This window comes from Amia ocellicauda, chromosome 7, assembly GCF_036373705.1.
Source record: "Amia ocellicauda isolate fAmiCal2 chromosome 7, fAmiCal2.hap1, whole genome shotgun sequence".
NCBI classification, from domain to species: Eukaryota; Metazoa; Chordata; class Actinopteri; order Amiiformes; family Amiidae; genus Amia; species Amia ocellicauda.
In genome coordinates this window covers 38,343,998-38,371,116 of record NC_089856.1, presented here as the reverse complement: position 1 = coordinate 38,371,116, position 27,119 = coordinate 38,343,998, and the positions used below count along the sequence as shown (strand labels likewise).

Sequence of the window (27,119 nt, the reverse complement as noted above, 5' to 3'; positions counted from 1 at the left end):
GTCCTTAGTCATGATTGCAAAAAGTTGTTTGGTATCCATGGCCCGTTTAGTGAAATGTACAAATCAATAGTTTTTTCCTTTTCAGCTGTAGTCATAAAGCACTTGGCGTCTCATGTTAATTTCAACAATGTTATCAAAAACCGCATACACTATCATGTTCACGGTGGTTGGTAATGGCTGGGCAAAATGAATTTCTGCTCTCAGGTTCCCTGTTTTTATGAGCGAATAGTGCACTCTTGATCCGGGCTCAGGTTGAATGCAAACAGTGTGTAACCTCTGGCAAACTCCTTATGGTCCACTACCAGAGGCTTGTCTTTGAGTCGCTTTCCGGCTGTTTCCACCAGGTTAAAGTACTCCCGGACACAGTTATCATTTGCGAAGTCCGGTTGTAGCGGTTTAGTGGGGATCTGCTCCCCATCTGCATACAGGGCCAGGAAATTAATTTCACAATGTTTAAAGTTGAAGGGGTTTTGTGTAACGTCACCACTGAATGCTGCGTTATCCACAAAACCAATTACTATTATTTTAGGCAATTGGCCCAGAAACAAATTTTCCTGGTTGCACACCCGGCTTCCTCTGGCCAGACTGAACACTTTCATCTGAACCCGATCTACAGGGTATTTTGCATTAGCCACCTGCAGTGCATTGGCATGACCCAGCCTGACAGCGGGGGCCAACCGGACCCTCTTGACAAACAGAGCTGCTGAGAGAACCGACAGCTTGAAATCCTCAGCGTTGCTCATGAGACAGAATGCTTCTCTGTTACGGGTGAGTTTAATTTTTATATCAACGCCGTTCAGCATTAATTTGTCTTGAAAAAACATGTCTGCATGAATACACCCCAACAATTCTAGTTTTTGGCTTCCTGATGTATAGGCAGCTCTATTTTTGAACCCCAGGTTTGCCCCGTTCAGTGCGGTTACTTCATGCTGGCCGGCAGTGTCTTTGACAAAAAGGCCTGCTGAGTACTGTGTGTTGAAAGTGCTTTCACTGTAGTTGAGAATGGATTCTATAATAGCTCTGTACGGATAACAGTTGTTGCTCTGGCTAATAAGTCTGTCCCCGATTGTGATGTCGACCTGGCTGAAAAGGGAGGCCACGGGGTAATTTACCAGGCCCACCCGATCATCCAGGGCCAGTTCGGTGCCATCATGCCTAGTTATCTTGCAAGTCAGATAGAAGACGGTGTTGTTCAGGTCTAGATAGTCTTCACCGTTTCCAGTGATGTAAAATTCCAGGGGGGCACTGTCAGAGAGCGCTGTGAGGGGCGGCACCTCCACATAGAAGCTCTTTTCGATGCTGGTCTGTATGGGGGCAAGCTGAAAAAGGTCCAGTTCAGATTTGGTGCACTCCCCAGAACTGCAGTGAACGAAAGCCATGTTTAAAATATATCCCCGCGATGTTGTTGCCTGGAGCTCCTCTTCTTACTGGCCCCGTTTCTCTTATGATTGTGTTTCTTCCATACAGCACTTCTTTTAACAGGGGCCGGGGGTCCTGTGAGCCCCAGTGGTGTGGTTGTTTTCCTTTTAATGCCTTTCCTGATATACATTAGTCCCGAGCCCTCCTGTTTCGGAGCATTTATTCTACTGGCCACTTGTAACCTGCCCGACCACATCTTTAGCTATGTTTGTGGCAGCCGATCTAACATGTGGTTTGACAATTTCTATACCACGTCTCAGAAAAGGCATAGCTTTTTTGAATAATGCTCTAAATATACCCGCTACCCCCGCACCGTATTGTACCGGCATCCCGGCGAAACCGGGGAGGCCGTTACCCGCCTGATACTTATAGTAGTTCCTATACATGTGCGGGTCTCCATAGTTTTTAACAATCACCATGATTTAAAAGTGGTTGTATCTAACCGGTCGGAAATGCAACTTCACTATCACCTTGCCGTATGCGAATGTGACATGTTCGTTCTGGTCAGTCTTTATTTCAATGCTGATTGTATCAAATTGATCCATGCTCAAGGGGACATAGTGAGGCTTATCATATAACAGCGTAACAAACTTGCCTTCTTCCCCTTTTTTAGGTACACAGCGCAGAAGTGGGGCATAAGTGTCACCCACTAATTGGTGTTCAATGATATCGGTATAAACATACATGTGGTTAAAACCTGCAGTAATATCCACAGGATGGGGTGATTTTTTTCCCCCCCTTCTCGGGAATGAATCCCAGGATGTGTGCTAGCTGACCCCTGGTAAAAAACAATATAGTCGAATCCCCGAAAATGCGCACACTTCTACTAATATAGTTGTATTGAAAGTATACCTTGGGCGATGTGGGGACAGCCTTGACAGCTGTCATGGCTGTTAACAATACATCAATGTTTTTATAGTAGCCTTGTGATATTTCATAATACCAGTTTGTTGTCAGTTGGCTCTGTTTCCTGTCAAACGTATTGACCGTCATGGGGTAGTGCATCCCTACCTCCCATTTACCTGATAGATCGATGGATTTGTCTAGATGATCAGTAAAGTTGGAGCTCTTGTTATTAGGAAATAGATCCTGTGAGGCGTTGCTTGTTAAAGTCAGGTAAAATCCGTTTTCACTCATTTTTTGAGCCTCTCACAACCCTGGGGCTATGTCTTTCACCTCCGAAGCTTTGATCCAACTATTAAATTTAACCCCCCACCCCAACCATTTGACTAAAACTTGTTTATTTCTGCCACGACCTCTTGAGTCTAAAATGTTTTGTATACGTCAACATTCAGGTTTATCTTTTGTAACTCTTCTGTGTAAAACTGACCTTTTATCTCATCACCAGCATAATATTTTAGTTTGTAAATGGGTCTTAACCCCGGGGAACATTCTTTGACTATGAAAATCTCATCAGTGAATGTCTGCTCATACCCCTTTTCAAATCTCCCTTTTATCCTTGATACTCTCACATGATCACCTAGTTTAAACTTTAATATTGAAGGTCTGCTTTTTAAAAATGATCCATACACTGTCCTCCATACCCTCAGGGCATTGTCAGGAGTGACATCTACTGGACGTTCATTGACAGTTCTATGGAATGTGTGATTGTAACTGCGCACCAGGTCTGGTAAGACATCCACATATCTAAAAGTGTTCACTGTTGTAAAGTACTTCCACATTTTTGATTTTATAGTCCTATTGAACCTCTCTACCACGCTAGCTTTCACTTTACTGTTTGTCACAAAATGTACAATTTGGTGTTGCTTGAGAAGACTTTGAAAACCCTGATTGAGGAACTCTTTCCCCTGATCTGTCTGCAGTTTCTTTGGAACGCGCCCTTGGGTGAATATTCTTTTAAAGGCTGCACACACTTGCTGACCCGTTTTGTTTTTTAATGGTACTACCCAGGCATATTTGGACAACACATCTATACAGGTTAGAATGTATTTCATACCGTTATTGAACTTTGAGAACTGTCCCATTTCCACCAGGTCTGCCTGCCATTGCCAGTCAATGTCTTGTACCAGTGTCAAGTTCCTCTTAATCCGCACCCTCGCCGGTTTGTGCACTGTATATGTGTATCGATCCGATAACCATTGTGAAAAATGTTCTCTTTTTACATGGACACCCTTTGCTCTGGCACTTCTCAATAGTGTATCGAGTCCTCCAAAACTTCCTGCTTCACCGAGTGTATAATATATCTCTTTTAATCTCTTTTCATAACCCATCCTCTAATGATTCAAAAATACCTGTTGCCCTTAACAACTTATACTAAGTAGTAACACACCAGGGGGGGGTCAAGTGGTTAAGGTGTTGGGCTTAAGATCCAGTGGACATATAGCCGTATGGGTTTGAAGCTGTTTCTTCCTGTCTGCTGTAGGAGTTGGGCATGGGAGATCACTGGTCACCCGTGTCAGTATCTAAGCTCACTGTCTACTTCTGACCTGATACCATGTTGTCATGTTTAGATAAAATAAAAAGACTGTCATTGACACATATTTTACTGAGTCTTGTTTTTTCATTTTACTTAAACAGTTTCATAAAACATTATAACCTAATATATATGTGTGTATTTAAAACTTGTATTTTTTAATTTACTAAAACAGTATCATACAACAATATAACCTTAAAAACACAGTTTATGCTATTAAACATTACACCTCCACACCAGCAGGGTGAGGTACCCACGGACCCTCACCATGATGGATGTCACACTAGCAAAATGGCTACCATCTTACCAGATGACCTATGACCTTACAAATGGCTGCCATCCAATATGGCTGCCATCTTACCAGATGACCTATGACCTTACAAATGGCTGCCATCCTAGATGGCCGATATCATCCAAGATGGCTGACATCCAAGATGGCCGATATCATCCAAGATGGCCGATATCATCCAAGATGGCTGACAAGGGAGGGCGGGACTTCCGGTCTATGGTACATAGGAGGGCGGGACTTCCTGCTGTCAAAATAGTAATAGTAATAGTAAATGATGCCACCATCTTCAGTATTTGCCTCCACTGCTCTCATGCTCTTACCTTTGACTGTTTTTTCCCATCTGTCTATTAACTTCCACTTTGTTCTCCTCCTTCACCTACTCCCTTGATTCTCTCTGTCCTCTCACATCTCGTCCTGCTCATCCCTCCTCTCCACAGCCCTGGATCTCCTCTGTCCTCCGCTCAGCCCAAACCACTCTGCACACTGCTGAACAGAACATAAGAACATAAGAACATAAGAAAGTTTACAAACGAGAGGAGGCCATTCAACCCATCGTGCTCGTTTGGTGTCCATTAATAACCAAGTGATCCAAGGATCCTATCCAGCCTATTTATAAATGTTCCCAACTTTTCAACATCTACCACATTGTTGGGGAGTTTGTTCCAGATTGTGACTACTCTGTGTAAAGAAGTGTCTCCAGTTTTCTGTTTTGAATGCCTTGAAGCCCAATTTCCATTTGTGTCCCCAGGTGCGTGTGTCCCTGCTGATCTGGAAAATCTCCTCTGGTGTGATGTGGTCGATGCCCTTCATGATTTTGAAGACTTGGATCAAGTCCCCACATAGTCTCCTCTGTTCCAGGGTGAAAAGGTTCAGTTCCCTCAGTCTCTCCGAGTAGGAAATTCCCTTCAGACCTGGAATAAGTCTGGTTGCTCTCCTCTGAACTGAGCAGCAATATCCTTCTTGAAGTGTGGTGCCCAGAACTGTACACAGTATTCCAGATGAGGTCTAACTAATGCATTGTATAGTCTTAACATTACTTCCCTTGTTTTAAATTCTACACTTTTGACAATATACCCTAACATCCTGTTTGGAGAAAGTGAGGAGTCCACATAGACTCCTAGGTGTTTCTCATGTGATACTTCATCTAGATCTGTTCCTCCCATAGTGTAATTATAGTGGACATTTTTGTTACCTGCATGTAATACCTTACACTTGTCCACATTGAATTTCATCTGACAGGTGTCAGCCCACAATTGAATGTTATCTAAGTCCCTTTGAATAGCACGTGCTGCCGAGATTGTATCTGCTGAGCCACCTATTTTAGTATCATCTGCAAATTTGACAAGTTTACTAACTATCCCAGAGCCCAGATCATTAATATAGATTAGAAAATGCAAAGGCCCTAGTACTGATCCCTGTGGAACTCCACTAACAACCTAACTCCAGTTAGAAGCAACTCCTCTAAGCTACACCCTCCGTTTCCTATACATCAGCCAGTTCCTAATCCATCTACTTACATTACCCTGAACGCCTACAGCTTCCAATTGAGAATCAGTCTTTGGTGTGGAACCTTATCAAAAGCTTTTTGAAAATCTAAGTATATCATATCATATGCTTTCACGTGATCTACAGCTGCAGTTGCATGTTAAAAAAATTCGAATAAATTAGTAAGACACGATCTGCCTCTTCTAAACCCATGTTGACTATCTCCAAGAATATGGTTTTCATTAAGATGCTCCTCTATTTTCTGTCTAATCATTTTGCAGTGATGCAGGTGAGACTGATTTGGTCTGTAATTTCCTGGCTCCGTTTTGCCCCCTTTCTTGTGGATTGGTTTGACATTTGCTGTCTTCCAGTCAGTTGGCACATCCACTGTTCTAAGTATCATTTGGAATATTTGAGTTAGCGGCCCTCATTTCTTTAAATACTGTTGGAAATATACCATCTGGCCCAGGTGATTTGTTTGTTTTTAATTCTGCTAGTCCCTTCAGTACCTCCTCCTCATTTATCCTGATCTCTCTTAGGGTTTGACTGGACTGATTGTTAACCTGTGGCATGTTATCTGTCTTTTCTTTTGTAAAAACCTCTGTGAAATTCTTATTTAGAACATTTGCCACATCTTGTTCGTTTTCCAAGATACTTCCATTTTTGCCCTTTATCTGTTTCACTTCCTCCTTTATTGACCTCTTGCTGTTATAGTATTGAAAAAAGCTCTTTGCATTAGTTTTAGCTCCAAGAGCTATATCTCTTTCTATTTCCCTCTTTGCTTTCCTGATCCCTTTCTTAAGATCTCTTTGTAGCTCAACATATTCTATGTATTTTGTTTTGTCTCTATTCCTTTTGTATGCGCTATACAACATTTTCTTCCTCTTGATATTTTTTTGCATACCTCTATTAAACCATTTTGGCCACTGTTTTTTGGTCCTCAATTTGCTAAGTTTTGGTACCTTTTTTGGTACCTGATCCTTAATTAGTATATTCTTAAAATATTACCATCCATTTTCAACTGAATCTGTATCCAGTGTGTTCCAGTCTACCTCTTCTAAGTGCCACCTGATACCTTCAAGGTTTGCTTTTCTGAAATTGAAGACCATTGTTTTAGACTTGGACATTGTTTTTTGAAAGAAAAGTAAAATTAGGAATTAGTGTGGTCACAACCTTTATCTTCTTCATCAGGTGCTTAGGGGAATTGAACGTTTATTACTTGGTGGGATAATGGCCGTATGTTAGCACCTGCCGCCTCAGTTGTGGTCTTAATAATAACCCTGTGTCTATGTTGTTATTTTCGCTGTTTGCTTACTCACACTAAAAAGTTTACTCCGCATTCAGAGCCCAGCTATACTTCTGCTACTACCAGGGATCTACCCCCTAAACGCCAATATGTTCAAATCGTGTAGTTTCCTTTTACAGCTGCTGACACGCCACCATACATATTCACATAATTGCATACACATAGGTACAATTGTATACACCACTTATACATGTTAGAGAAAGTTAGTGGGCAGAGGAGTTGAACACGCAGCACTGCTTGCTATCGATCCCCAAAGGCTGAAGAAGAGGGAAGAAGAATATAACACAGGGATGGGGACTGTAATCTTTCTCTTTGTTTACTTTGACAGAGCAGTGTTTTCGTGACCTGGTGTCCTTGTCCAGCAACGTGCGGTTGGCCAAAGGCAGGTATGATGCGGGACAGTGCCCTGTCTGAATGCCAAATATATTATATTTGCACAATTGTTGCAGCAAGATTGTGTAACCCATGTATGAATTTAAGCTTTGTGTATTGCTCCGAAGAGGACAGGTGCAGTAGTTCTGTGTAGCTGATTTTTAGAAAAACATTTTCATCCAAGGCCATAGAGAAAACAGAAGGCAAAGGAGACGTATGTAATGAAGTTTGGGGTACCTCATTGACATCATCTAGTTGCCCAGCAACCAAAGGAAGTCATCTTGTATACGATAGTATGTTCTTTAGAAAAACTTTAGATGTGTCTTGCCGACTGACCATCTCTGAAGTGCTTTGTTGTAGCTGAATCAACTATTTTGGTATTGTTTCAGTTAAATTGGGTCCTGAGTATTCCTTGTCTACCTATCTATTGAGGGAGTAAAATTTCTTCCTATCACCCTCCACTTACAATAGCAAGGCCAGCTGCTCTTCTAGTGCAGCTAGGAGTGAGGTTGTAATCTACTTGCACAATATCTAGCATGTGCAATCAAGCAACTTGTGTGGCCTCTGCGCATTATCATGGCAGCGGACAACTGATCCAATAAGAGCAAGACCACAGACCCACTGAAAAACACTAGTCAACAGAGTAGTCTAGCTGAACAATAATATACAATATATACATACCACATGACAGCAAGACCTTCATGCTGTCAGCATGGAGCACAGGAGCATCTTACTCAACTGAATAGTACAGAGTAGAAGAGCTCCACTGTGCTGACAAGTTAGATTTCGTACAAACAAACTATATACACTACGAGGCTCGGGAACAAACTAATTCGCCACCTGTGGAACACAGGAGCAGTTGACACCTACTGGTTAGACCGGTTAACGCACGGCAACATTAGCTCTACTGTGCTGAAAAGTGCACTATATACACAGCAGAACATGAGAGCCTGCTCATGTGCTTACCGCTGAGGGCAGCAGCAGCGGACTCTTGCTCTATGGCACAGAGCCAGAGCGAGCCACAGACCTGCTAACCAAGGAACTATGTACACAGCGAGGCAGCGAAACTCGAACACCATCAGCTGGGAACAGCGGCAGTGTTCTACACACATTCTACACATTTTCAGAACGGAGCCAGAGTCCTGCTGTTTAACACATATTATATGTATATACAGAGAAGAATACAAGTCAGATATACCTGGAGGCCGCATGACAGACCCTGGACACATCAATAGGCTGTCAGAAAATCCAGGAGCAACTCACATGGGTACTCGACTGGAAGGCATAGTCCGGTGGAAGGGAAGACAAGGTTCAATAGATCCATCAGGATGTGCTTAACAGGGGCAGACTGGGAGAGGAAATCAGGAGCAAGAGCCCGTAGGCTACTGGGACTTGACTGCAGCCAACACTGGGTTCCCAGTGGAAGGGACTGGTCCCGTCAAGTCCCACCCTTAGAACTGGGCATATGTAAGTGGCGAGGCCCAAGCTGCAGCCACACAAATGTCTGCCAAGGGGGCACCCTGAACAAAGGTCCATGATGTGGCAACATCTCGAGTCGAATGGGCCACCAGGTGTTCAGGCACAGAGGTCCCAGTGGACTCGTAGGCCATAGTAATGGTGTCTACAATCCAATGCAAGAGGAGCTGCTTTGAAAGTGCCTGGCTCTGTGTCAGTGCTCCATAAGACACAAACAATTGGTCTGAGTGCCAAATGTCCTTAGTGCGTTCCAAGACAGCACTTTCGGGAGGAACCCAGGGATAAGCCGTAGCATGACCCTGGAGCCATCTACGCAAAGCAGACACACAATGAGTGTACGGACAGGACATTTAACTCGCTCAGGCGTTTTGCAGAAGTGACACTAGCTTTAGCTCAGCTGAGTTCAGTGGCTCAAATGAGGCTTGGAAAAGTGTGTCCAGCACTACATCATGATGGGCAGCGAAGGGGACTCTGTGGAATCCACTTCCGTCCTGCCGAAACGGCTCCACAATTGCTGTATCACAAGCGGGTGGAGACGCCATTCCGAGACTGGGGGGCCTCCCCGAGAGAGGAGGTCTGTAACCGTGTTGGACAGGCCTGGGAGGTGAACTGCTCTGATGGAGTGGAACCGTGGCTGCGCCCACAGAAGCAGACGGCATGCTAGACAGTACAGTCTGCGCGACCAGAGACCTCCTTGCCTGTTGATATAGGCAACCACCCAAACTGTGAGGGCTCTGCTACCAACGGAGCCCCTTGCAGCACGCTGGAGTGACTGTGACTTGGCATGCTCGATTGCGGTGAGGGTGCATCTTGAGAGACCTGAACCGCCACTGCAGCGGCCTCAATTGGAGGAGGCCGAGGGGGAGGGTCTGTAATGCAGCTGCTAGGAGGCCCAGCAGCCTCTGGCAAAGGGACACAATGACACGAGCTCTCAATCGGAAGAGGGAGAGACACGTGTGTATGAAAGCAACTCTCTCTGGCGCCAGCGTGGCGAGCATGACAACGGAATCGAGGCACAGACCAAGGAACTGTGCCTGCTGAATTGGCGTTAGGCGGCTCTTCTATCGATTGACCTGGAGGCCCAATTCAGAGGTAAAATCAGGTTTGTGTGGCTCTGAACCTGCTCCCTCGAGTGAGAACAAACCAGCAAGTTGTCTAGGTAATTGAGGACGCACTTGGATGAAGTGCATGGGGCATGAGGTCTTCACGGGTCCAAGAATATATGCCCGAACCCGAAGAGACACGGAAATGTGCTACCCGGACCCGACCCAGACCCATCTATTATTTGAAAGTTTGGACCCAGACCTGTGCAGAACCAAGAAATGCCGAAAATGTACTACCCGGACCCGACTCGGACCTGACTATTATTTGAAATCTGGACCCGGACCCAGCCGGGACACACAGACCCGATTGAACCCGATCGGCACAGATCCCACAGCTAATTGCTATTAACAAGTTAATTTACAAGTTGTGAAAATAAAACTTTATGTCTTACTAATGTAACGTTAGTAGCCTTCTCTCCTGTACCTGACCATGACGCATACAATCAGGAAAGTTGGTAAAATAACATCCATGTTGCTCCTCTTGCTGATTGAAAGCGCCTGTATAATCCACTCATTATTTCAGCTTCAAAAGTCCACTTGCTGTCACGGTGGCGGAGGACAAACGCGACTTTGCAGCTTTGCAGTTCTTTGTATCTGGCATAATACGATAACTTCCACTGTTTGCATCTTTCAGATCCACCATAGTGAACCAGTCGCCTGGCTTGATGGCCTGGCACATGGTGCGCAGGTTGAGCATCTTGAAGCGCAGCAACTTGAGGTTGTGGTTCAGGCGCCTCAGATCCAAGATGGGTGGAAAACACCATCTTTCTTGGGCACAAAAAGTATGGAGAATAGAATCCCTCGTGCTGCCCCGGAGGGGGCACTTCACGGATTGCTCACTTTTTCAGGAGACCGGTGACTTTGACACAAAGCACTGCACACTGGGGAATGGGGAGTAGGGAGTAGCCAACTGATATAATTTGGAGCACCCAAGAGTCTTGGGTGCAGTTTTGCCAATTTGAGAGTTGCTGGGGGGTGTAAGGGTGGGTAAGAGGCTGCTGCAACGCCTCAGGGATGAGGCTTGGGTGGGGGAGGTGGGGGAGGACCAGGCCTCCTCCTACCACGAGCTGCTGTGGGCTGCTGGGGACAAGGGCGGCAAGCCTGGGGGTGGGGGGCGCCTGCCTGCCACTGAGACGCTGGCGGAGATTGGCAGGAGGGTGGGGCTGGGGCTTGGGCTGTGGCCTGGGAGCCGCGGTCGGAGGGCCTCCCCGTCGGAGACCTGCCGCAGGCTGCCTGCACTGCTGGGCCTGGCGTGCAACTGGGTAAACCCTGGCCAGCTGCAGGTTCTGCTCTCTCTCTTGTAGTGTGCGCAAGACCATCTCCTCCACAGAGGGGTCAAAGGTGAAGCCCAGCGAGATGGGGGTGTCCATGACATGGGACCTGTCCACCTCAGGAACCCATCCTGCCTGGGAGAGCCAGAGCTGCCGGGGCACCAACACAATGGCTGCCAGGGATCGCCCAGTTGCCCTTGCTCCATGACGCATCACCGTCACCAGCTAGTCGGCCACTACCGATATCTCTGAGATAGGGGGTGGGGTTGGTGATGCGCCATCATGCTCCGAGGTCTCTGCCAGCTGGGCCAAATACGGGGCAAGCAGGCTTTCTGTGTTTCTGAGGCGGGCTGCTTGGGCTTGAAGACTCTGTATAGGAAGTTGAAGAAAGTGTTTTGTGATAATTATATAATGTTTTATATTAATACTAGCATTAGAAGTAGTTTGTATACAGACTGAGCAGATTAGATTTAGCAGGACAAGTAAAGGGTCAACAAGGTCGATTTGTTAGCAATTCCTGTCAGTAATGAAAGATTACACAGTGCCGAAATAGCCTACAGATGTCTGCTGTGAATTTGTTTATGACTTAATCGTTTCTCTAGATAGGCAGGAATTGTTTCTGTTAATGAGCGATTGACACTAGGTAAATGACGACCGTGGGATCGCATCTTCCTAGTGCACATCAAAGACAGACATCTGCTTTTTGTATCCATCACCTCTTCACGGGAGGACAGATCGTAAAATGGACCCGGACCTGTATCTTCTGATTGGATGAACGGCCATAAGATGTTACTTCATTTTCCTATAAAGCTGCACTCATGTTTGTAAACATTAACATTAAGTCCTCACTGAAGGAATTATTCCTGACGTGGGGCTTCCGAGCCGGCTTGATTTAAGTTCTATTTGCTTTATTTCCATGACTTCTCCACTTATTTCCGAGATGGTTCTACAGGCTCCTGCCTCATACACCCTTCGGAGCAGAGCCTCTGTGACACAACACTGCCTGTTGGGGCAGGCCAGGTTGTGTGGCTCCACAGACAGTGGAGGTAGGGAGACGAGTGTGGCTATGGTGGAATTAATGCGGGGGAAATTCACCAAGCCCGCTTCTGCTGCGCCCTGGGTCCTGGCATAAGCCTCCCCTCTCCTGGCTAGGGCGAGGGCTGTTGCCAAATGGTCCCAGGTGTCTCTCAGTTCTTCCAAGTGGTCAGGAAGCAGTGGGAAGGCCCGTGTGGGCCACTGCAAGTGCTGACCTCTCTCGAACCTGGAGCACAGCAGGGCAGGATCACACACTCTATGGCCCTCTGAATCACTGGCCAGAACTCCAAGTCCTGTCCCACAGGAGCAACAGGGATGTCCTTGCTCAACGGAGGAAAAGGGGTGGGTGAGACCAGCTCCTCCTCCATGAACTCCACCTCAAGCTCTGAGTCCATGTGCAGACCCAGAGACAGGCGGTCCTCCTCCCAGGTGGCCTGTCTGCTGCTCTCCTCCGGAGAAGGAGCAGATAGACTTCCCTCAGACTCTAGCGGCATGGTGTGAGCTAGCGGTGGAGTGTCATGGTGTTGGGGGTGGTACCTGTTGCGCTGCCTGTGCTGCTTGTGTGGCCAGCAGAGTGCAGACTCGGTCCATCCTACTGTTCAGAGCAAGGATAGCCTCATCGAGCTCCCTGTCCGCGACACCCACTCTTCCCTGTCGTTGAAATACATGCACGGGGGCACGTGAGGCCGTAGCAGTGCGCACTATGGGCATGTCAAGCAGGAGGGGCGCGGCTGCTGTGGGGGGTTCAATAGCCGGCACAGCAGCAGACGCAGGCGGAGAAGCGGGAACAGGAGGCACAGCTGTTTCCAAAGCTGCATGTCTGGTGGAGGAGACGGAGAGGTTCGTGGAGAGCTGGAGATCCAGCGACACTGAACCCCTACCTTCAGTCGCTGGAGTGGGAGATCGCCGGGCATGGAGGCAATTGCGGTGGCGCCCGGTGGGAGGCCAGGACTCTGGGCTCATCATAGCAGACCTGGAAGTTGAGGCCAATTCGCGTGCACTGGCTGTGTCCAGACAGATAGGACAGAGGACCTCCCCTCTCAAGGCAGGCAAGGTGTGTCGGCCGCAAGCGGTGCAATGGTGGGGGGCAAGAGGAGCTCATCACTGAGTGCACACGCGCGTGACCAGGGAAACATGCAGCGAGGGCACCAATCAGTGTTTGCACCAGGGGGCACAAAACAACTTAAATGCCGCCGCGACAAGTGGAGCGCCTAGTGGACTCGCCGCTGTAAGTGCATCTCCACCCGGCAACGTTTATGGACACAGGGGCACTGCAACACCAACCAGACGCAACCTCGTTGTTGCCAGACAGAACAGTGTATATTCCAAGCACCAGGTGCAGTTTACAAAGTGCCACATAGGCCGTAGGCTTAACCACACCGTGTGTGCTGGGGTTTCCGGGGACACCAGGTGGCGTGGGGGTGGGGTCCATGGGGGCCGAGGGTAGTAGACACATGGACAAGGAGGCATAGCAGAGCTCTTTCTCAGCGACGATTGTCTGAGGGAGTGGTGAGTAACGATCCTGATAACGGAGACTTGAGTGGGTGATGCTTGATACTTGACTCAAGGATGACTGATGCGTGAGGATGTCTTAAAATGGACATTGTATTCACATGTAACATTAATATGTGGTATGTCGGGGCCAAGCTACTTAATGTAAGATATTATTTGTTAGAATGTATTTTTCTATGGGAAATTCTGTGCTATCTGGTTCAGTACAGGAAACAGACTTCTCCCATTTGATCTAGTTTCCTAAATTTTAAGGAGGCCCCTGGTAGCCTGGCATATCTGTGTGTCCAAAGACCAAAGGACCTCTGATTGGCTCCTATCCAAATTCAAAAGACCCCCATCAAGCTACATCTGTATCAAGTATAGGTCATTCAGATGTTGTTTTTTTAAAGAAACTCTACAGTTACACACTGCAGGCCCACTAAAGAACCTGTATTGGAAAGTTGAAGAAAGTGTTTTATATTAACTGTATAATGTTGTATATTAATGTTAGCATTAGAAATAATAGCGAATTGGATTTATCTAGCTAGCAAAACCAACAAAGCGGTTGTTAAAGATACATCCTCTTGAAATTCTTCTCTCCGCTTCCACTTCTGTTTATCTATGATAAGAGAACAACCCACGGATGTATACCCCACAGATTTCTGCCATTTTTCTTAGTATCCATTTGTAGATTTCCTGTTCTTCTCTTAAGGCTGAAGATGTTACATTACAGTGATTGATTACATCATTGTCCATTGTTAAAGAAAACTGTGAGATCGGGCAGTTTGTATGCCATAACAGGAAGACAGCTACTTCCATGATGACCCCCTCCCTCCGGAAGAGTGTCCTACAAACTTTGCAGAGCTTGCACCTTTTGAAGCTTTTGATTGGATGAACGGCCACAACATTCTACGTCATGTTCTTAAAGCTGCACTCATGTTTGTAAAAACAAAGTTCTCACTGAAGGAATTCCCTGACATGGTGCTTGCAAGCTGGCTTGTTAATAAAGTTCTATTTGCTTTATCTCAACAACTTTTCCAGTAACTTACGAGACAGGTTCAACACCCAGCCACATTGCTCACCATGTTTACAGTCGCTTAACCATGTGGACTGACAAAAGAGAGCGGTGGAAAGCTGAGAGCTGTGGAGTATGAGGGCAGACAGCTGGCCCTTGTGAGCCTCTATTAATGCTTCCTGCAGTTCCCATATGTGACCACAGGACACCATAATTAACCTGCCTCCTGAACTGGGGAGCTGAGCTCCCCTGCCCCAATATTGTGAAATAGCTGTATGGAGACAAATTGCTGAAATAGTGATTTAAACTCTGAAATATCAACACTTGCTGTCTAATTTGATTCATTGATTGTACAGAAACTGGGTAATTTTATTTGTTTATTTGTATTATATTATTATGGAGTAATGTATGATGTATTGATGTGGATAATGAGTTTATGAGGAAAAACTATGTTTTTGTGTGGATACATTTTTTAATGGAGCTCTGACCCCCCTGCCCATATTAACAAGCTATGGCTGATATTCAATCAGTCTGGGTATGGAGATGTTAAGAAGCTATTTGACATTTTAGATCTATTTTCTGTTATCCTACCAGTCAGGATAAAGGACCAGATCCACAATATTATTATCAAATATTTATTGACATTTCCATTAAAATAATGTTGTCACATAGAAATAATATAATTACACAGAGAGGAAAACATTTAGGATTGTTTATTAAAGTGACTTTGAAGGCATTTTACCCATCAAATGTTTTTTGGTATTCTTCTCAGGTTTCAATAAGATAATGTAACACTTTGGGGCAAAAATACAGAAAAGCAACCCAAAACTTGACGCCAACATAGCAAATATTTCCACTGCTACAATGAACTTGCCAGGAGAGCTGATATAAGCTGGGATAAAGGTGACCCAGACTGCACAGAATATGAGCATGCTGAATGTGATGAATTTGGCTTCATTGAAGTTATCAGGCAGTTTACGAGCCAGAAAAGCCAGCACAAAGCACATGGCAGAGAGGAATCCAATATATCCTAACACAGCATAAAACCCCACTGCCGATCCTACATCACACTCTAGAATGATTTGGTCTTTGTAGTATTTCAAGTTTTTCTTAGGAAAAGGAGGTGAAATTGTCAACCAAAGGACATAAATCAGGACCTGTATGAGTGTGAAAGCAAGAACACTTAACCTCTGCTGTGTGGGCCCAAACCATTTCATAATATTACTGCCTGGCAGTGTAGCCCTGAAGGCCATTAACACCACTATTGTTTTCCCCAGAACACAAGAGATGCACAGGACAAATGTGATGCCAAATGCTGTGTGGCGCAACATACAGGACCACTCAGAGGGCTGGCCAATGAAAGTAAGTGAGCAAAGGAAACACAGAGTTAATGAGAAGAGCAGGAGGAAACTGAGCTCAGAGTTACTGGCTCTGACTGTTGGAGTGTCTCTGTTTTTATAGAATATTAATGCTGTAATTATTGATAGACAGGCTCCAGTCAAGGAGAATATAACTAACAATATCCCCATGATTTCCCCAAATGAGAGAAATTCTCTTTTCTTTAAGATGCATTGATTTCTTTGTTGGTTTGAGCTGTACTCCACAGGGCACTTTGAACAATCACTGGAAGTTTAACTAAATACCTGTCTATTCTTTTTCAATTTCAGAGTTTGATAGGTGTTTTGTTTTTTAATTAGATTGCATATTGCTGAACTTATATCAAATAAATGTACATGGGATATTAAGAACACGCTGGAAAGGTCTAAGTGTAAAGGACTCGCATTGATTACATTGTATATACAAAATGCATTCTATATTTGTATATACATTTTTTACATTTCAGGTGAAAGAAGAAAAACAACATATCTTTTTTAAATCATATATTTTAAAAAATTATTCTGTTAAACATCTTTTCATATGTATTTTTTTATTTAAAGTTAAATAAAAATACAACTTTGATCATACATATACTCACCAAGTATTAAAAACAAGTAGTTTAACTGAATAGATATTTTCTCTTTTTCAATTGTACACTTTGATATGTGGTCTGGTTCCTAATATGGAATGTAAATTGCAGAAACTATGATAAATCAGTAAGTATTAACAGAGTGAACAATAAGAACAAATAAGATCTCAGTGTAAAGGATTTGCATTGATTACTTTGTATATACAAAATGCATTCTAGAAGTTATATTTGTATATACACTCACCTAAAGGATTATTAGGAACACCTGTTCAATTTCTCATTAATGCAATTATCTAACCAACCAATCACATGGCAGTTCCTTCAATGCATTTAGGGGTGTGGTCCTGGTCAAGACAATCTCCTGAACTCCAAACTGAATGTCTGAATGGGAAAGAAAGGTGATTTAAGCAATTTTGAGCGTGGCATGGTTGTTGGTGCCAGACGGGCCGGTCTGAGTATTTCACAATCTGCTCAGTTACTGGGATTTTCACGCACAACCATTTCTAGGGTTTACAAAGAATGGTGTGAAAAGGGAAAAACATCCAGTATGCGGCAGTCCTGTGGGCGAAAATGCCTTGTTGATGCTAGAGGTCAGAGGAGAATGGGCCGACTGATTCAAGCTGATAGAAGAGCAACTTTGACTGAAATAACCACTCGTTACAACCGAGGTATGCAGCAAAGCATTTGTGAAGCCACAACACGTACAACCTTGAGGCGGATGGGCTACAACAGCAGAAGACCCCACCGGGTACCACTCATCTCCACTACAAATAGGAAAAAGAGGCTACAATTTGCACAAGCTCACCAAAATTGGACAGTTGAAGACTGGAAAAATGTTGCCTGGTCTGATGAGTCTCGATTTCTGTTGAGACATTCAGATGGTAGAGTCAGAATTTGGCGTAAACAGAATGAGAACATGAATGAGATCCATCATGCCTTGTTACCACTGTGCAGGCTGGTGGTGGTGGTGTAATGGTGTGGGGGATGTTTTCTTGGCACACTTTAGGCCCCTTAGTGCCAATTGGGCATCGTTTAAATGCCACGGCCTACCTGAGCATTGTTTCTGACCATGTCCATCCCTTTATGACCACCATGTACCCATCCTCTGATGGCTACTTCCAGCAGGATAATGCACCATGTCACAAAGGTCGAATCATTTCAAATTGGTTTCTTGAACATGACAATGAGTTCACTGTACTAAACTGGCCCCCACAGTCACCAGATCTCAACCCAATAGAGCATCTTTGGGATGTGGTGGAACGGGAGCTTCGTGCCCTGGATGTGCATCCCACAAATCTCCATCAACTGCAAGATGCTATCCTATCAATATGGGCCAACATTTCTAAAGAATGCTTTCAGCACCTTGTTGAATCAATGCCACGTAGAATTAAGGCAGTTCTGAAGGCGAAAGGGGGTCAAACACAGTATTAGTATGGTGTTCCTAATTATCCTTTAGGTGAGTGTATATTAACGTTTTTTAATCTAAATGTAATATTATTTTATGAAGAATAATATAATGACATATTACTCACCACTGGTATATGAAATGGTCCTACAGTTGTTGCAGTTCCAATTGTTGGTGAGGAACCATTGCTGCCCTTATCCCCAAAGTTATGGATTCACATGCATCACATATCTTAAATCCCATGAAACACCACAAGGAAGAGTTTCTGCTGTTGTTTATTTCTTCTATTGCAAAGATCATAGCCAGGGCTACATGATATTCTTTCATGTCTAAACTGTAGGAACAATTTAAATATAATAAGAGTGATAATAACAACAATTATATGTTCTATTTTGATTTTATTAGAAAATAAATCAAACAAGCAAACACATTTTGATACTTACTCAAAGCATTTTAAAGTTCCTGGAGTAGTTTCATATCTTGGTTTATTAGGTATAAGATTGTCATGAAATGAAAATATTACTCCTATGATAATATCTCCATCCTGTGCAATGAGAGGGGACTTGAGCAATGAATACTATCTCTGCCAAGAGTAGCATGTCAAATTGCTATGTCTGTTTAGAGTCCAAATGCACAGAATTGCTGTGTTTATATACTGCACTGCAAGTCACAGGTGCTTGGAGTAAATTGAAGGACACTTCTTAGTGTCACTAAAGCATTAATTCTCAGAGATAAATTCAGTGTTTTAATCTGTCTAGGGAGGGAGAACAGCCTTATGAAAAATAAGCTAAGCCAAGAGCAATTATGTATTTGTTTTAATTGCAGCTAATGGTGATGATTATTTCAAGAATTTAATTCTAGTTCATATAAGTCTCTATGATCTCTACCTATTGTGATATTTACATCATCCCAAGATAATAATTCCATATTTAATGTAATTCAATGAGTAGCAATGCAGCAATGCAATCTCTAATATATTTTATAGTTTTAAAGAGATGTATTTCATAATTCAACACAACTGTAGATGCATTTTAGGGGGCAGAGCATATTCACAAACCATCCACAAACTATCCTGTAAGTAAAGTAGGAGCAGATAGCAGTGACATAGCTGCAGGTCATGCTGCTTTATTAGTAATGCATTTGGTGTTAAATCCTTTGTTTTTTTGTGAGTACGATTACATTGTGTTGTTTTCAGTGTAATTTGTGTCAGTTGAAAATGTTATGCAGAACTGTGCTAACAGTACAAATATTTATAATATTAATAGGACCTAGGACCAGTATGAGTATTCTCAGTAATAATAATAATTGTATTTCTTATTGCTATTAATTATTATTATTATTATTATTATTATTATTATTATTATTATTATTATTATTATTATTACTGTTTTTGTTATAATTATAATAACAATGTTATTATAATGATTATTATTTGTGTGTATTGTATTGTGTGTAAAATAGTTATCATCTGTGGCAGCATTCCAGAAGTTAAAAATGCATTTTGTTGATAATCTTGTATAGAAGACTGCACTACTAGTATAATGACATAATTACAAAATAATAATTGTAGTATTTGTTAGTTTGAATTGTTATATTTAGGAAATCAACATTGTTTTGAAATAAATAATATATAATGCAAGTCCAAAATGTATACTTCAATAGCAGTAGCAATCCAAACATTTTGCTTCGGAGATGTAATATACTGCATCCTGGCTCTTGGCCTGTGAAAAGTAAAATAAATTCTACAGCTACTGCCCACTGGTGCATGGCCTGATTCATACAACTGGCTATTCTGATCAGCCTTGTGAATGCTTCCCTGCCTATAAAACATGAATTACCTGTTCATTGCATTTAGAAAATCTTGGCTGATAATTTGTTAAGGCTACTGAAATAATACAAGAAGTATGGCTATTTCATGAAGTGATTACATTTACATTATGATTGGAGTATAACCTGAATGGGTTACTTGCTTTGTAAAATAAGAAAACAATATATACTTAAACTGAAGAAGTCAAAAGTTATCTCTGCCTTGGACAACATAGATATTATGGAAGAAATCAAAAAAGGGTGGAAATGGAATGAAATGCATTTGGAAGAAACTGCACACTGTTGAAAGGATATCTTCGCACTTGCGTAAATACAGAAGTATGTGATCAATACATACTACCAGTGCTCAGTTATGACTGTGAATCCTGGTCACATAATGCAAAAATGTTACAGAAACTGCGGACAACACAAAGAGGAATGGAAAGATGTATGCTTGGAATAACAAGAGGAGATAAATAATAAATTAATGGATCCGAGAACAAACGAAAATATGTAAACATCGTTGGAAGGGTGAAAATTTTAAAATGGCAATGGCTGGACACATTTCAAGAATATCAGATCAAAGATGGACAGTGGAAGCTATTAAATGAATCCCAAGTGATGAAAAAATGACTGCATAATAGATATGAAGACAGAACAATAAACTTAGCAGGCATGACATGGAAAAGAGAAGTTGTAGATCGAAACAAGTGGAAACATCTTAGGGAGGCCTTCATCCAGCAGTGGATCGATATGGGCTGATGGTAGTGAGATGACCACATACATACATGTATACATGTATACATGATGTGATGTGATGAATATATATATATATATATATATATATATATATATTCTTTAAATAATCCTTATGACAATTTACATTATTATTTTGTTGTATTATATGTGATAAATATATGCATGTAACTACAGATATGTTTTCCAAGTAATTTAATTTAGGTTTTAATAAGAAAGAACAGGTTAACATTCTGATTTATTGAAAATTACATTTTATGATGTGTTTATTGTTTTATTCATAACTGAACACAATGCTGTTTTCATGTGTTCTACGTATGCATTTTCAAACAATACATTTATTACAGAGTAGATATATAAAAAATATTATTAAATTTGACATGCATATGTGCTCAGAGGTTATCATTCTGGACTAATATAAAATACATTTTTATAAGACTTGAAGTAAGCAAGCTTATATGCTACTTAATTTAAATTATTATTGTTCTCCCATGTGGTCAATCATTAAGTGATGTCAATAACTTTTCAAGCAGAGATTGATTTTGTGATTTTGATTACGTTTTACTCATCATGTTTCTCTTTGTGTTTTTATCTGGTTTTAATAATATTATATAACATTTTGGAACAAATATACAGAAAAGCAACCCAAAGCTTGAAGCCAAGATGGCAAATATCTCCACAGCTACTGTGAACTTTCCAGGAGAGCTGATATAAGCTGGAATAAATGTTGTCCAGACTGCACAGAATATGAGCATGCTGAATGTGATGAATTTGGCTTCATTGAAGTTATCAGGCAGTTTCCGAGCCAGAAATGCAAGTGCAAAGCACATGGCAGAGAGAAATCCAATATACCCTAACACAGCCCAGAATGCACCTGCAGATCCCAGGTCACACTCCAGAATGATTCTGTCTGCATAGTATTTCATATTTCGATTTGGAAAAGGGGGGGAAAGAATCAGCCACAGAGTGCATATTAAGGCCTGAATGAATGTAAAACCAATAACACTTAACCTCTGCTGTGTGGGCCCAAACCATTTCATAATATTATTGCCTGGCAGTGTAGCCCTGAAGGCCATTAACACCACTATTGTTTTCCCCAGAACACAAGAGATGCACAGGACAAATGTGATGCCAAATGCTGTGTGGCGCAACATACAGGACCACTGAGAGGGCTGGCCAATGAAAGTAAGTGAGCAAAGGAAACACAGAGTTAGTGAGAAGAGCAGGAGGAAACTGAGCTCAGAGTTATTGGCTTTAACAATCGGTGTTTGTTTGTAATGAAAGAATACCAATGCCACACCTATGGTTAAAAAACCTCCAAGTAATGAAAAAATCAAGAGTATTATTCCCATAGTTTCTTCAAAGGACAAGAATTCAGTAGCTTTTGATATACATTTGTTTCTTTTCTCATTTGACCAGTATTCCAAGTCACACTGAATACAATTAATAGAATCTGAAAGAAAATTGAATGCATTAAAGAAATCAAGCTTACTCCTATAAGTTTCTGTCATATGATGGAATATAATGCAAAATAAAAACATTTAGTCAATCAAAACAAATTAAATGTCTCTCTCTCTCTCTCTCTCTCTCTCTCTCTCTCTCTATATATATATATATATATATATATATATATATATATACACACATCACACAAATACATTCTTACTGAATGTTATGATTTATATGATTTTTGAATGATTTATCATAATTGTTTTTTTATTTCATATTTTATAAATGATAAATCATATATTATAAAGATTTATTGATCATTTATCAATGGAATTATGAATGGAATTATGAATGGTTCCTAACTGTTTTATAAACTATTTACCAAACATGTATTAATGACACCGTAATATCAAGTGTTACCAAAAAGTCCTTGTTTGAATCATACCTGTTATATTGCTGATCTCTCCTGCTGCACACTGTATGCAGTCATAGCAACAGACTGGCTTTCCTTTCTGAACTGCCTTTCGAGTGCCTGGGAGACAGCTCTCACTGCACACTGATGTGGGCTTCTGTATGGCAAGGAATAATAAAGTTTATTGAGAGTTGATATTTTAGGGATTAAGTGGAATTTGGTGGGTTGCATGCAGGTTATTTTGACAATTTGAAAATAGTGCTTTGTTTTGCGGAATCAAACATACAAACACATCAACCAATACTAGTAATAATAGTTGAAAATAATAGTAATTGTATTAAAATTGTTTGTTGAAAAAGTCAAGTAATACATTGAAAACACTATATCAAAACATATCCAAATATTAATACAATTTGATTTATTTAATACACCGTCTCACCTGAAAACTCCTAGTTTCCCTAGGTAATGCTTATTTTCCTTTACCAAAATGATAACAGTTTGTAACCAGATAGCCTCCAAATGTTTTCTCTATCTCTTACCTCATGCTGACCGCCTGCCCAGACAATACTGACTTTATTCATGACAAACTGATGACCTGCTGGCAATGAGGCATCATAGAAGCCAATGCTCTTAAACTCTGGAGTACTTTCATTAATAAGTTGCCAGTTCACTAATTCATATCTTGCCACTGGATCTCCATTGTCATCAAAGAAGACCTTTTCACCAGCTTTAAAAGAAAAATTTACTTTTTTAAGATACTCAAGAACCTGTGCAGAGAAAGGAAAATGCATATTTAGAATAGTTTTCTAAACAAATGCTCAAGTTATTCAGGAGCAAATCACAATCACACTTTACCTCCCATGGTGCAATCTCTATTTCTATCGCAAAAGTATGATTTGCAGATACGCCTTGACTTCTTTTCTGTTGAAGCACATTGTGTAAAGAATGTGCAACAGCATACACTGCTTTATATACATTATTGGATATTCTCAATTCAGACACATCCGTATATTGATTGTTTACTTCTCTTAAGCTTTCAGATCCTATGCACGGCTTTCTTGTGGTTGTACTATCCCTTTTAGAAAAATAACAACTAAAAGTAGTTTCCCAAAACTCATTCAAAAGAGTGTTTCCAGGATTCTGAGATGGATTGATATTCAATAAAAATTCTGTCAAGCCATCTATTTTGGCTTTACTCACAGCAAAACCGACAGATCCTCCCAGAATCTGATAACCTTCTGCATTTGCCAGGGTACTGGCGGTTATCCATGATTCGCTGCCAACCCACTGAAAACCAGTTACCTTCTGAAGGATTAATTCTTTTAATAGAACAGCCATCTCTCCTTGGGCTAGAAAGGCCACAATAACCTTTGCAGTACCTTTTTTTATAACTTCAATTGCCTTGTGAATTTTCTGTTTTGGATCAGTTCTATAAATAGCCTCTGAATATTCAATACAAATCCCCTCCTGTTTGGCAGCTTGCACAAAGGTAGCCATCCCATTGTTGCCATAATCACTGTCACTCCTAATGGCTCCAACCCAGGTCCATCCAAAATGCTTGACAAGCTGTGCCAGAGCTCTGCTTTGGTAATAGTCACTGGGGATGGTTCTGAAAAATGTAGGGAACTCTTTTTTGTTGCTGAGACATGCACAGGTAGCAAAGTGACTGATCTGACAAAGGAAAACAAATTAAATAAACTATCAAGTCAACATGGGAGAGCTACATTTCATATCTAAAATATAAATAAGGTTTTCTCACCAAAGGAATATTAAATTGTCCAACAACTGATGACACTGCTATAGAAGGAGATGATCCAGACTCTCCTATTATAGCCTGAACTGCAGCTGACCTGGAACAGGCTGTGTCAGAAAGAGTTTCCTCATATCCATTCATTAAAGCTGTAGCCATTCTTATGGCCAAAGGTATTGAGCCACAGATGTCATAGATCTTATAACCCAGAGACACACCTGGAAGGAGGTCTGTACTATTATTTATTTCTTGAATGGTAAAGATCATAGTCTGTGCAAAGTTGAATTCTCTGAAGTTCAAGCTATTAAAAACATAATTATGCAAAACTTTTGATTACATTATTTTGACAGACTTAAGAGATATATATATAATTCACCATAAAATACAATACAATCTGTTTATGATCATTTTCTTTAAAAAGATTACTACTACTACTAATATTAATAATAATACATAATAAATAATAATAATCATGATATTATGTTATTTCCTGTAAACAAATATTCACAAACCTTTTGCATTCCAGAGGCTCTGGTTTGTCTGTATAGGAATGTATTTTGTCATCAGTTTTGCTGTGGATTGAGAACATTCCACCTATCATTATGTCTCCCTCGTTAGATAACTGTGGAGCAGTTGCTCTTCCCTGCAGCCTGCAAACAGGCAGTTCTACTGATGTGAAAACAGCCATAGCCATCAACAGTGCTGCTGCTCGCAATAACATCCTAGAACTCATGAGGACAGCTCTTTGTGATCAGAGACAAATAAAACACAATTTTTTGTCTTTATATGACACAGGAGGTCCCTGGGGTGGCTTACGTGAGCACAGAGTGAAGTTCAGACTCTTGCTTATGCAACAATTCTCAAAGGCTTGACTTTCAATTCAGCCTCAGGATAAGAAAGAGCAAAACAAATTGTTTTGCTATTATGAATACTATCACACCAAAACTAATAACAATGAACAAAAAGCAATGTATGGTAGATTAATGGTTTTTTTTTGTTTGTTTTGTTTTTTTGTATATAGTATACAGTAAAGGATATATAATATTAAGAATTTTGTAATCTCTTTCAGCTTCTACAAGTCCCAAAATGCATACGAGTCATGCACCAGATTTCTTTCTAAGTAGAATTTTACTGGAATTGAATGCAGTACACCATATTGTGAAAATGTTTGTAGATGCATTTTCCCACATTGTGCCACACATTTGAGCCAATGTGGAAGCATAATATTATTATTATTATTATTATTATTATTATTATTATTATTATTATTATTATTATTATTATTACTACTACATTTCTTAACAGACACCCTTTTCCAGGGTGACAATATTTCACATTATAAATATCAAAGCTTCATCTTGTTGATGTAGCCAGCAGTGACCCACCATCTTCACATCTTATTAGAAATGCTGCCTCCATAGAGCATCCTTCAGAGGGCCGAACAAATGAAAGTCAGAGGGGGTGAAGTCTGGAGTATATACAGCATGAGGAAAGAAATTCAATCCCATCTTTGCAAATTCCAAAGTTTGACATCTTGTGTGAGGCCTGACATTGTCTTGTTCCAGTAACACCTCCTATACTTTGCATCCAATGTTAATTGATGTTGAAAATGTTCATCAAAGAACTGTTTATTATTTTAGTTAACGAAGATGAAAACCGATAGGTAGCGTATGCAACCCCGATTACTTGAAAAAGGAAGCACTGCCCAAGGTGGAGGGGTTTCTGCGCACTTCCGTAGAAACCCAATCGAAATGTCTCTCTATCAAAGCTGCCATTGGCCCCTGCATGCATCACTCAGAACAGGTCCCTTCCACTTCCTGTTCTATAAAACATGACATCAGCGCAGGTTCATTCTCTTTTGCCATTTTGCTGGACTTAAGAACGTAAGCGCTCTGTGTCTGTGTCTGTAATAAACATTCAAACTGCGTATTTCAGCTGGCTGGCTCACTTCATAGTGTTGTTCACCACCGTTTTCGCTACACATCGTCTCTATCTTGTGTGTGTTTAGTTATTATTGATAGCTAATCCCGATTCGACCCGTCTGCACACCAGAGGTCCGGCTATGCTTTCGGTTTCAGTTTTGTTCAAAAGAAGAGCCTTTTCAAAATAATAGTCGTGTTTATATAGTGCTATATATATATTTCGACTGCTTGCTGTGTTGGTTTTTTGTCCACAGGACTTTTCCCTCGACAGCAGGAACGCTAGCAGCGGCAGAAAAATCCGAGGCCCGGCTGCCCGGTCGGAGCCTCAGTGTGTCGTAAGAGATCTCGCCCGTGTGAGGTGCTCTTCCACCGGCTTGCGGCCGCACTATAGCCCGCAGCTGCTGGAGATAAAACTAATGCAAAGAGCTTTTTTCAATACTACAACAGCAAGAGGTCAATAAAGGAGGAAGTGAAACAGATAAAGGGCAACAAAGGAAGTATCTTGGAAAACGAACAAGATGTGGCAAATGTTTTTACAAAAGAAAAAGCACATAACATGCCACAGGTTAACAACCAGTTCAGTCAAACCCTAAGAGAGATCAGGATAAATGAGGAGGGGGTACTAAAGGGACTAGCAGAATTAAAAACAAATACATATCCTGGGCCAGATGGTATGTTTCCAACAGTACTTAAAGAAATGAGGGAAATTATTTATAGGCCGCTAACTCAAATATTCCAAATGACACTTAGAACAGGGGATGTGCCAACTGACTGGAAGTCAGCAAATGTCAAACCAATCCACAATCACCTGCATTACTTGTAAAATGTTGGACAAAATGATTAGACAGAAAATAGAGGAGCATCTAAATGAAAACCATATTCTTGGAGATAGTCAAAATTGGTTTAGACGAGGCAGATCATGTCTCACTAATGTATTAGAAATTTCTGAACATGCAA

At 41.6% G+C, this 27,119-nt stretch overlaps 2 protein-coding genes across 2 annotated transcripts; both read right to left on the bottom strand.

Annotated features, from left to right (window-relative positions):
- Positions 1–215: 215 nt before the first annotated feature.
- On the bottom strand, positions 216–1,379 carry LOC136753912 (uncharacterized protein F54H12.2-like). The gene has a single exon (XM_066710292.1). The coding sequence runs from the start codon at positions 1,377–1,379 to the stop codon at positions 216–218; it is 1,164 nt and encodes a 387-aa protein (XP_066566389.1).
- A 19,804-nt stretch (positions 1,380–21,183) lies between these two features.
- On the bottom strand, positions 21,184–24,904 carry LOC136754142 (extracellular calcium-sensing receptor-like). The gene is made up of 6 exons (XM_066710475.1): positions 24,753–24,904; positions 24,250–24,541; positions 23,346–24,161; positions 23,030–23,257; positions 22,524–22,647; positions 21,184–22,082 (listed from the first exon to the last, which is right to left on the bottom strand). Exons 1-6 carry the CDS (start codon positions 24,839–24,841, stop codon positions 21,184–21,186), a joined length of 2,448 nt encoding a protein of 815 aa, XP_066566572.1. The 5' UTR covers positions 24,842–24,904.
- Positions 24,905–27,119: the final 2,215 nt, after the last annotated feature.

What these genes read in the sequence shown, in the direction of transcription:
- LOC136754142 (XM_066710475.1), bottom strand. Translation starts at nt 24,841, where the DNA reads ATGATAGGTGGAATGTTCTCAATCCACAGCAAAACTGATGACAAAATA. An exon ending in GAGCCTCTGGAATGCAAAAG is followed by an intron (nt 24,542 to 24,752) that starts GTTTGTGAATAT and finishes TGTTTTTAATAG; the next exon opens with CTTGAACTTCAGAGAATTCA. An exon ending in GGGCAGGCGGTCAGCATGAG is followed by an intron (nt 22,648 to 23,029) that starts GTAAGAGATAGA and finishes CTTGCCATACAG; the next exon opens with AAGCCCACATCAGTGTGCAG.
- LOC136753912 (XM_066710292.1), bottom strand. Translation starts at nt 1,379, where the DNA reads ATGGCTTTCGTTCACTGCAGTTCTGGGGAGTGCACCAAATCTGAACTG.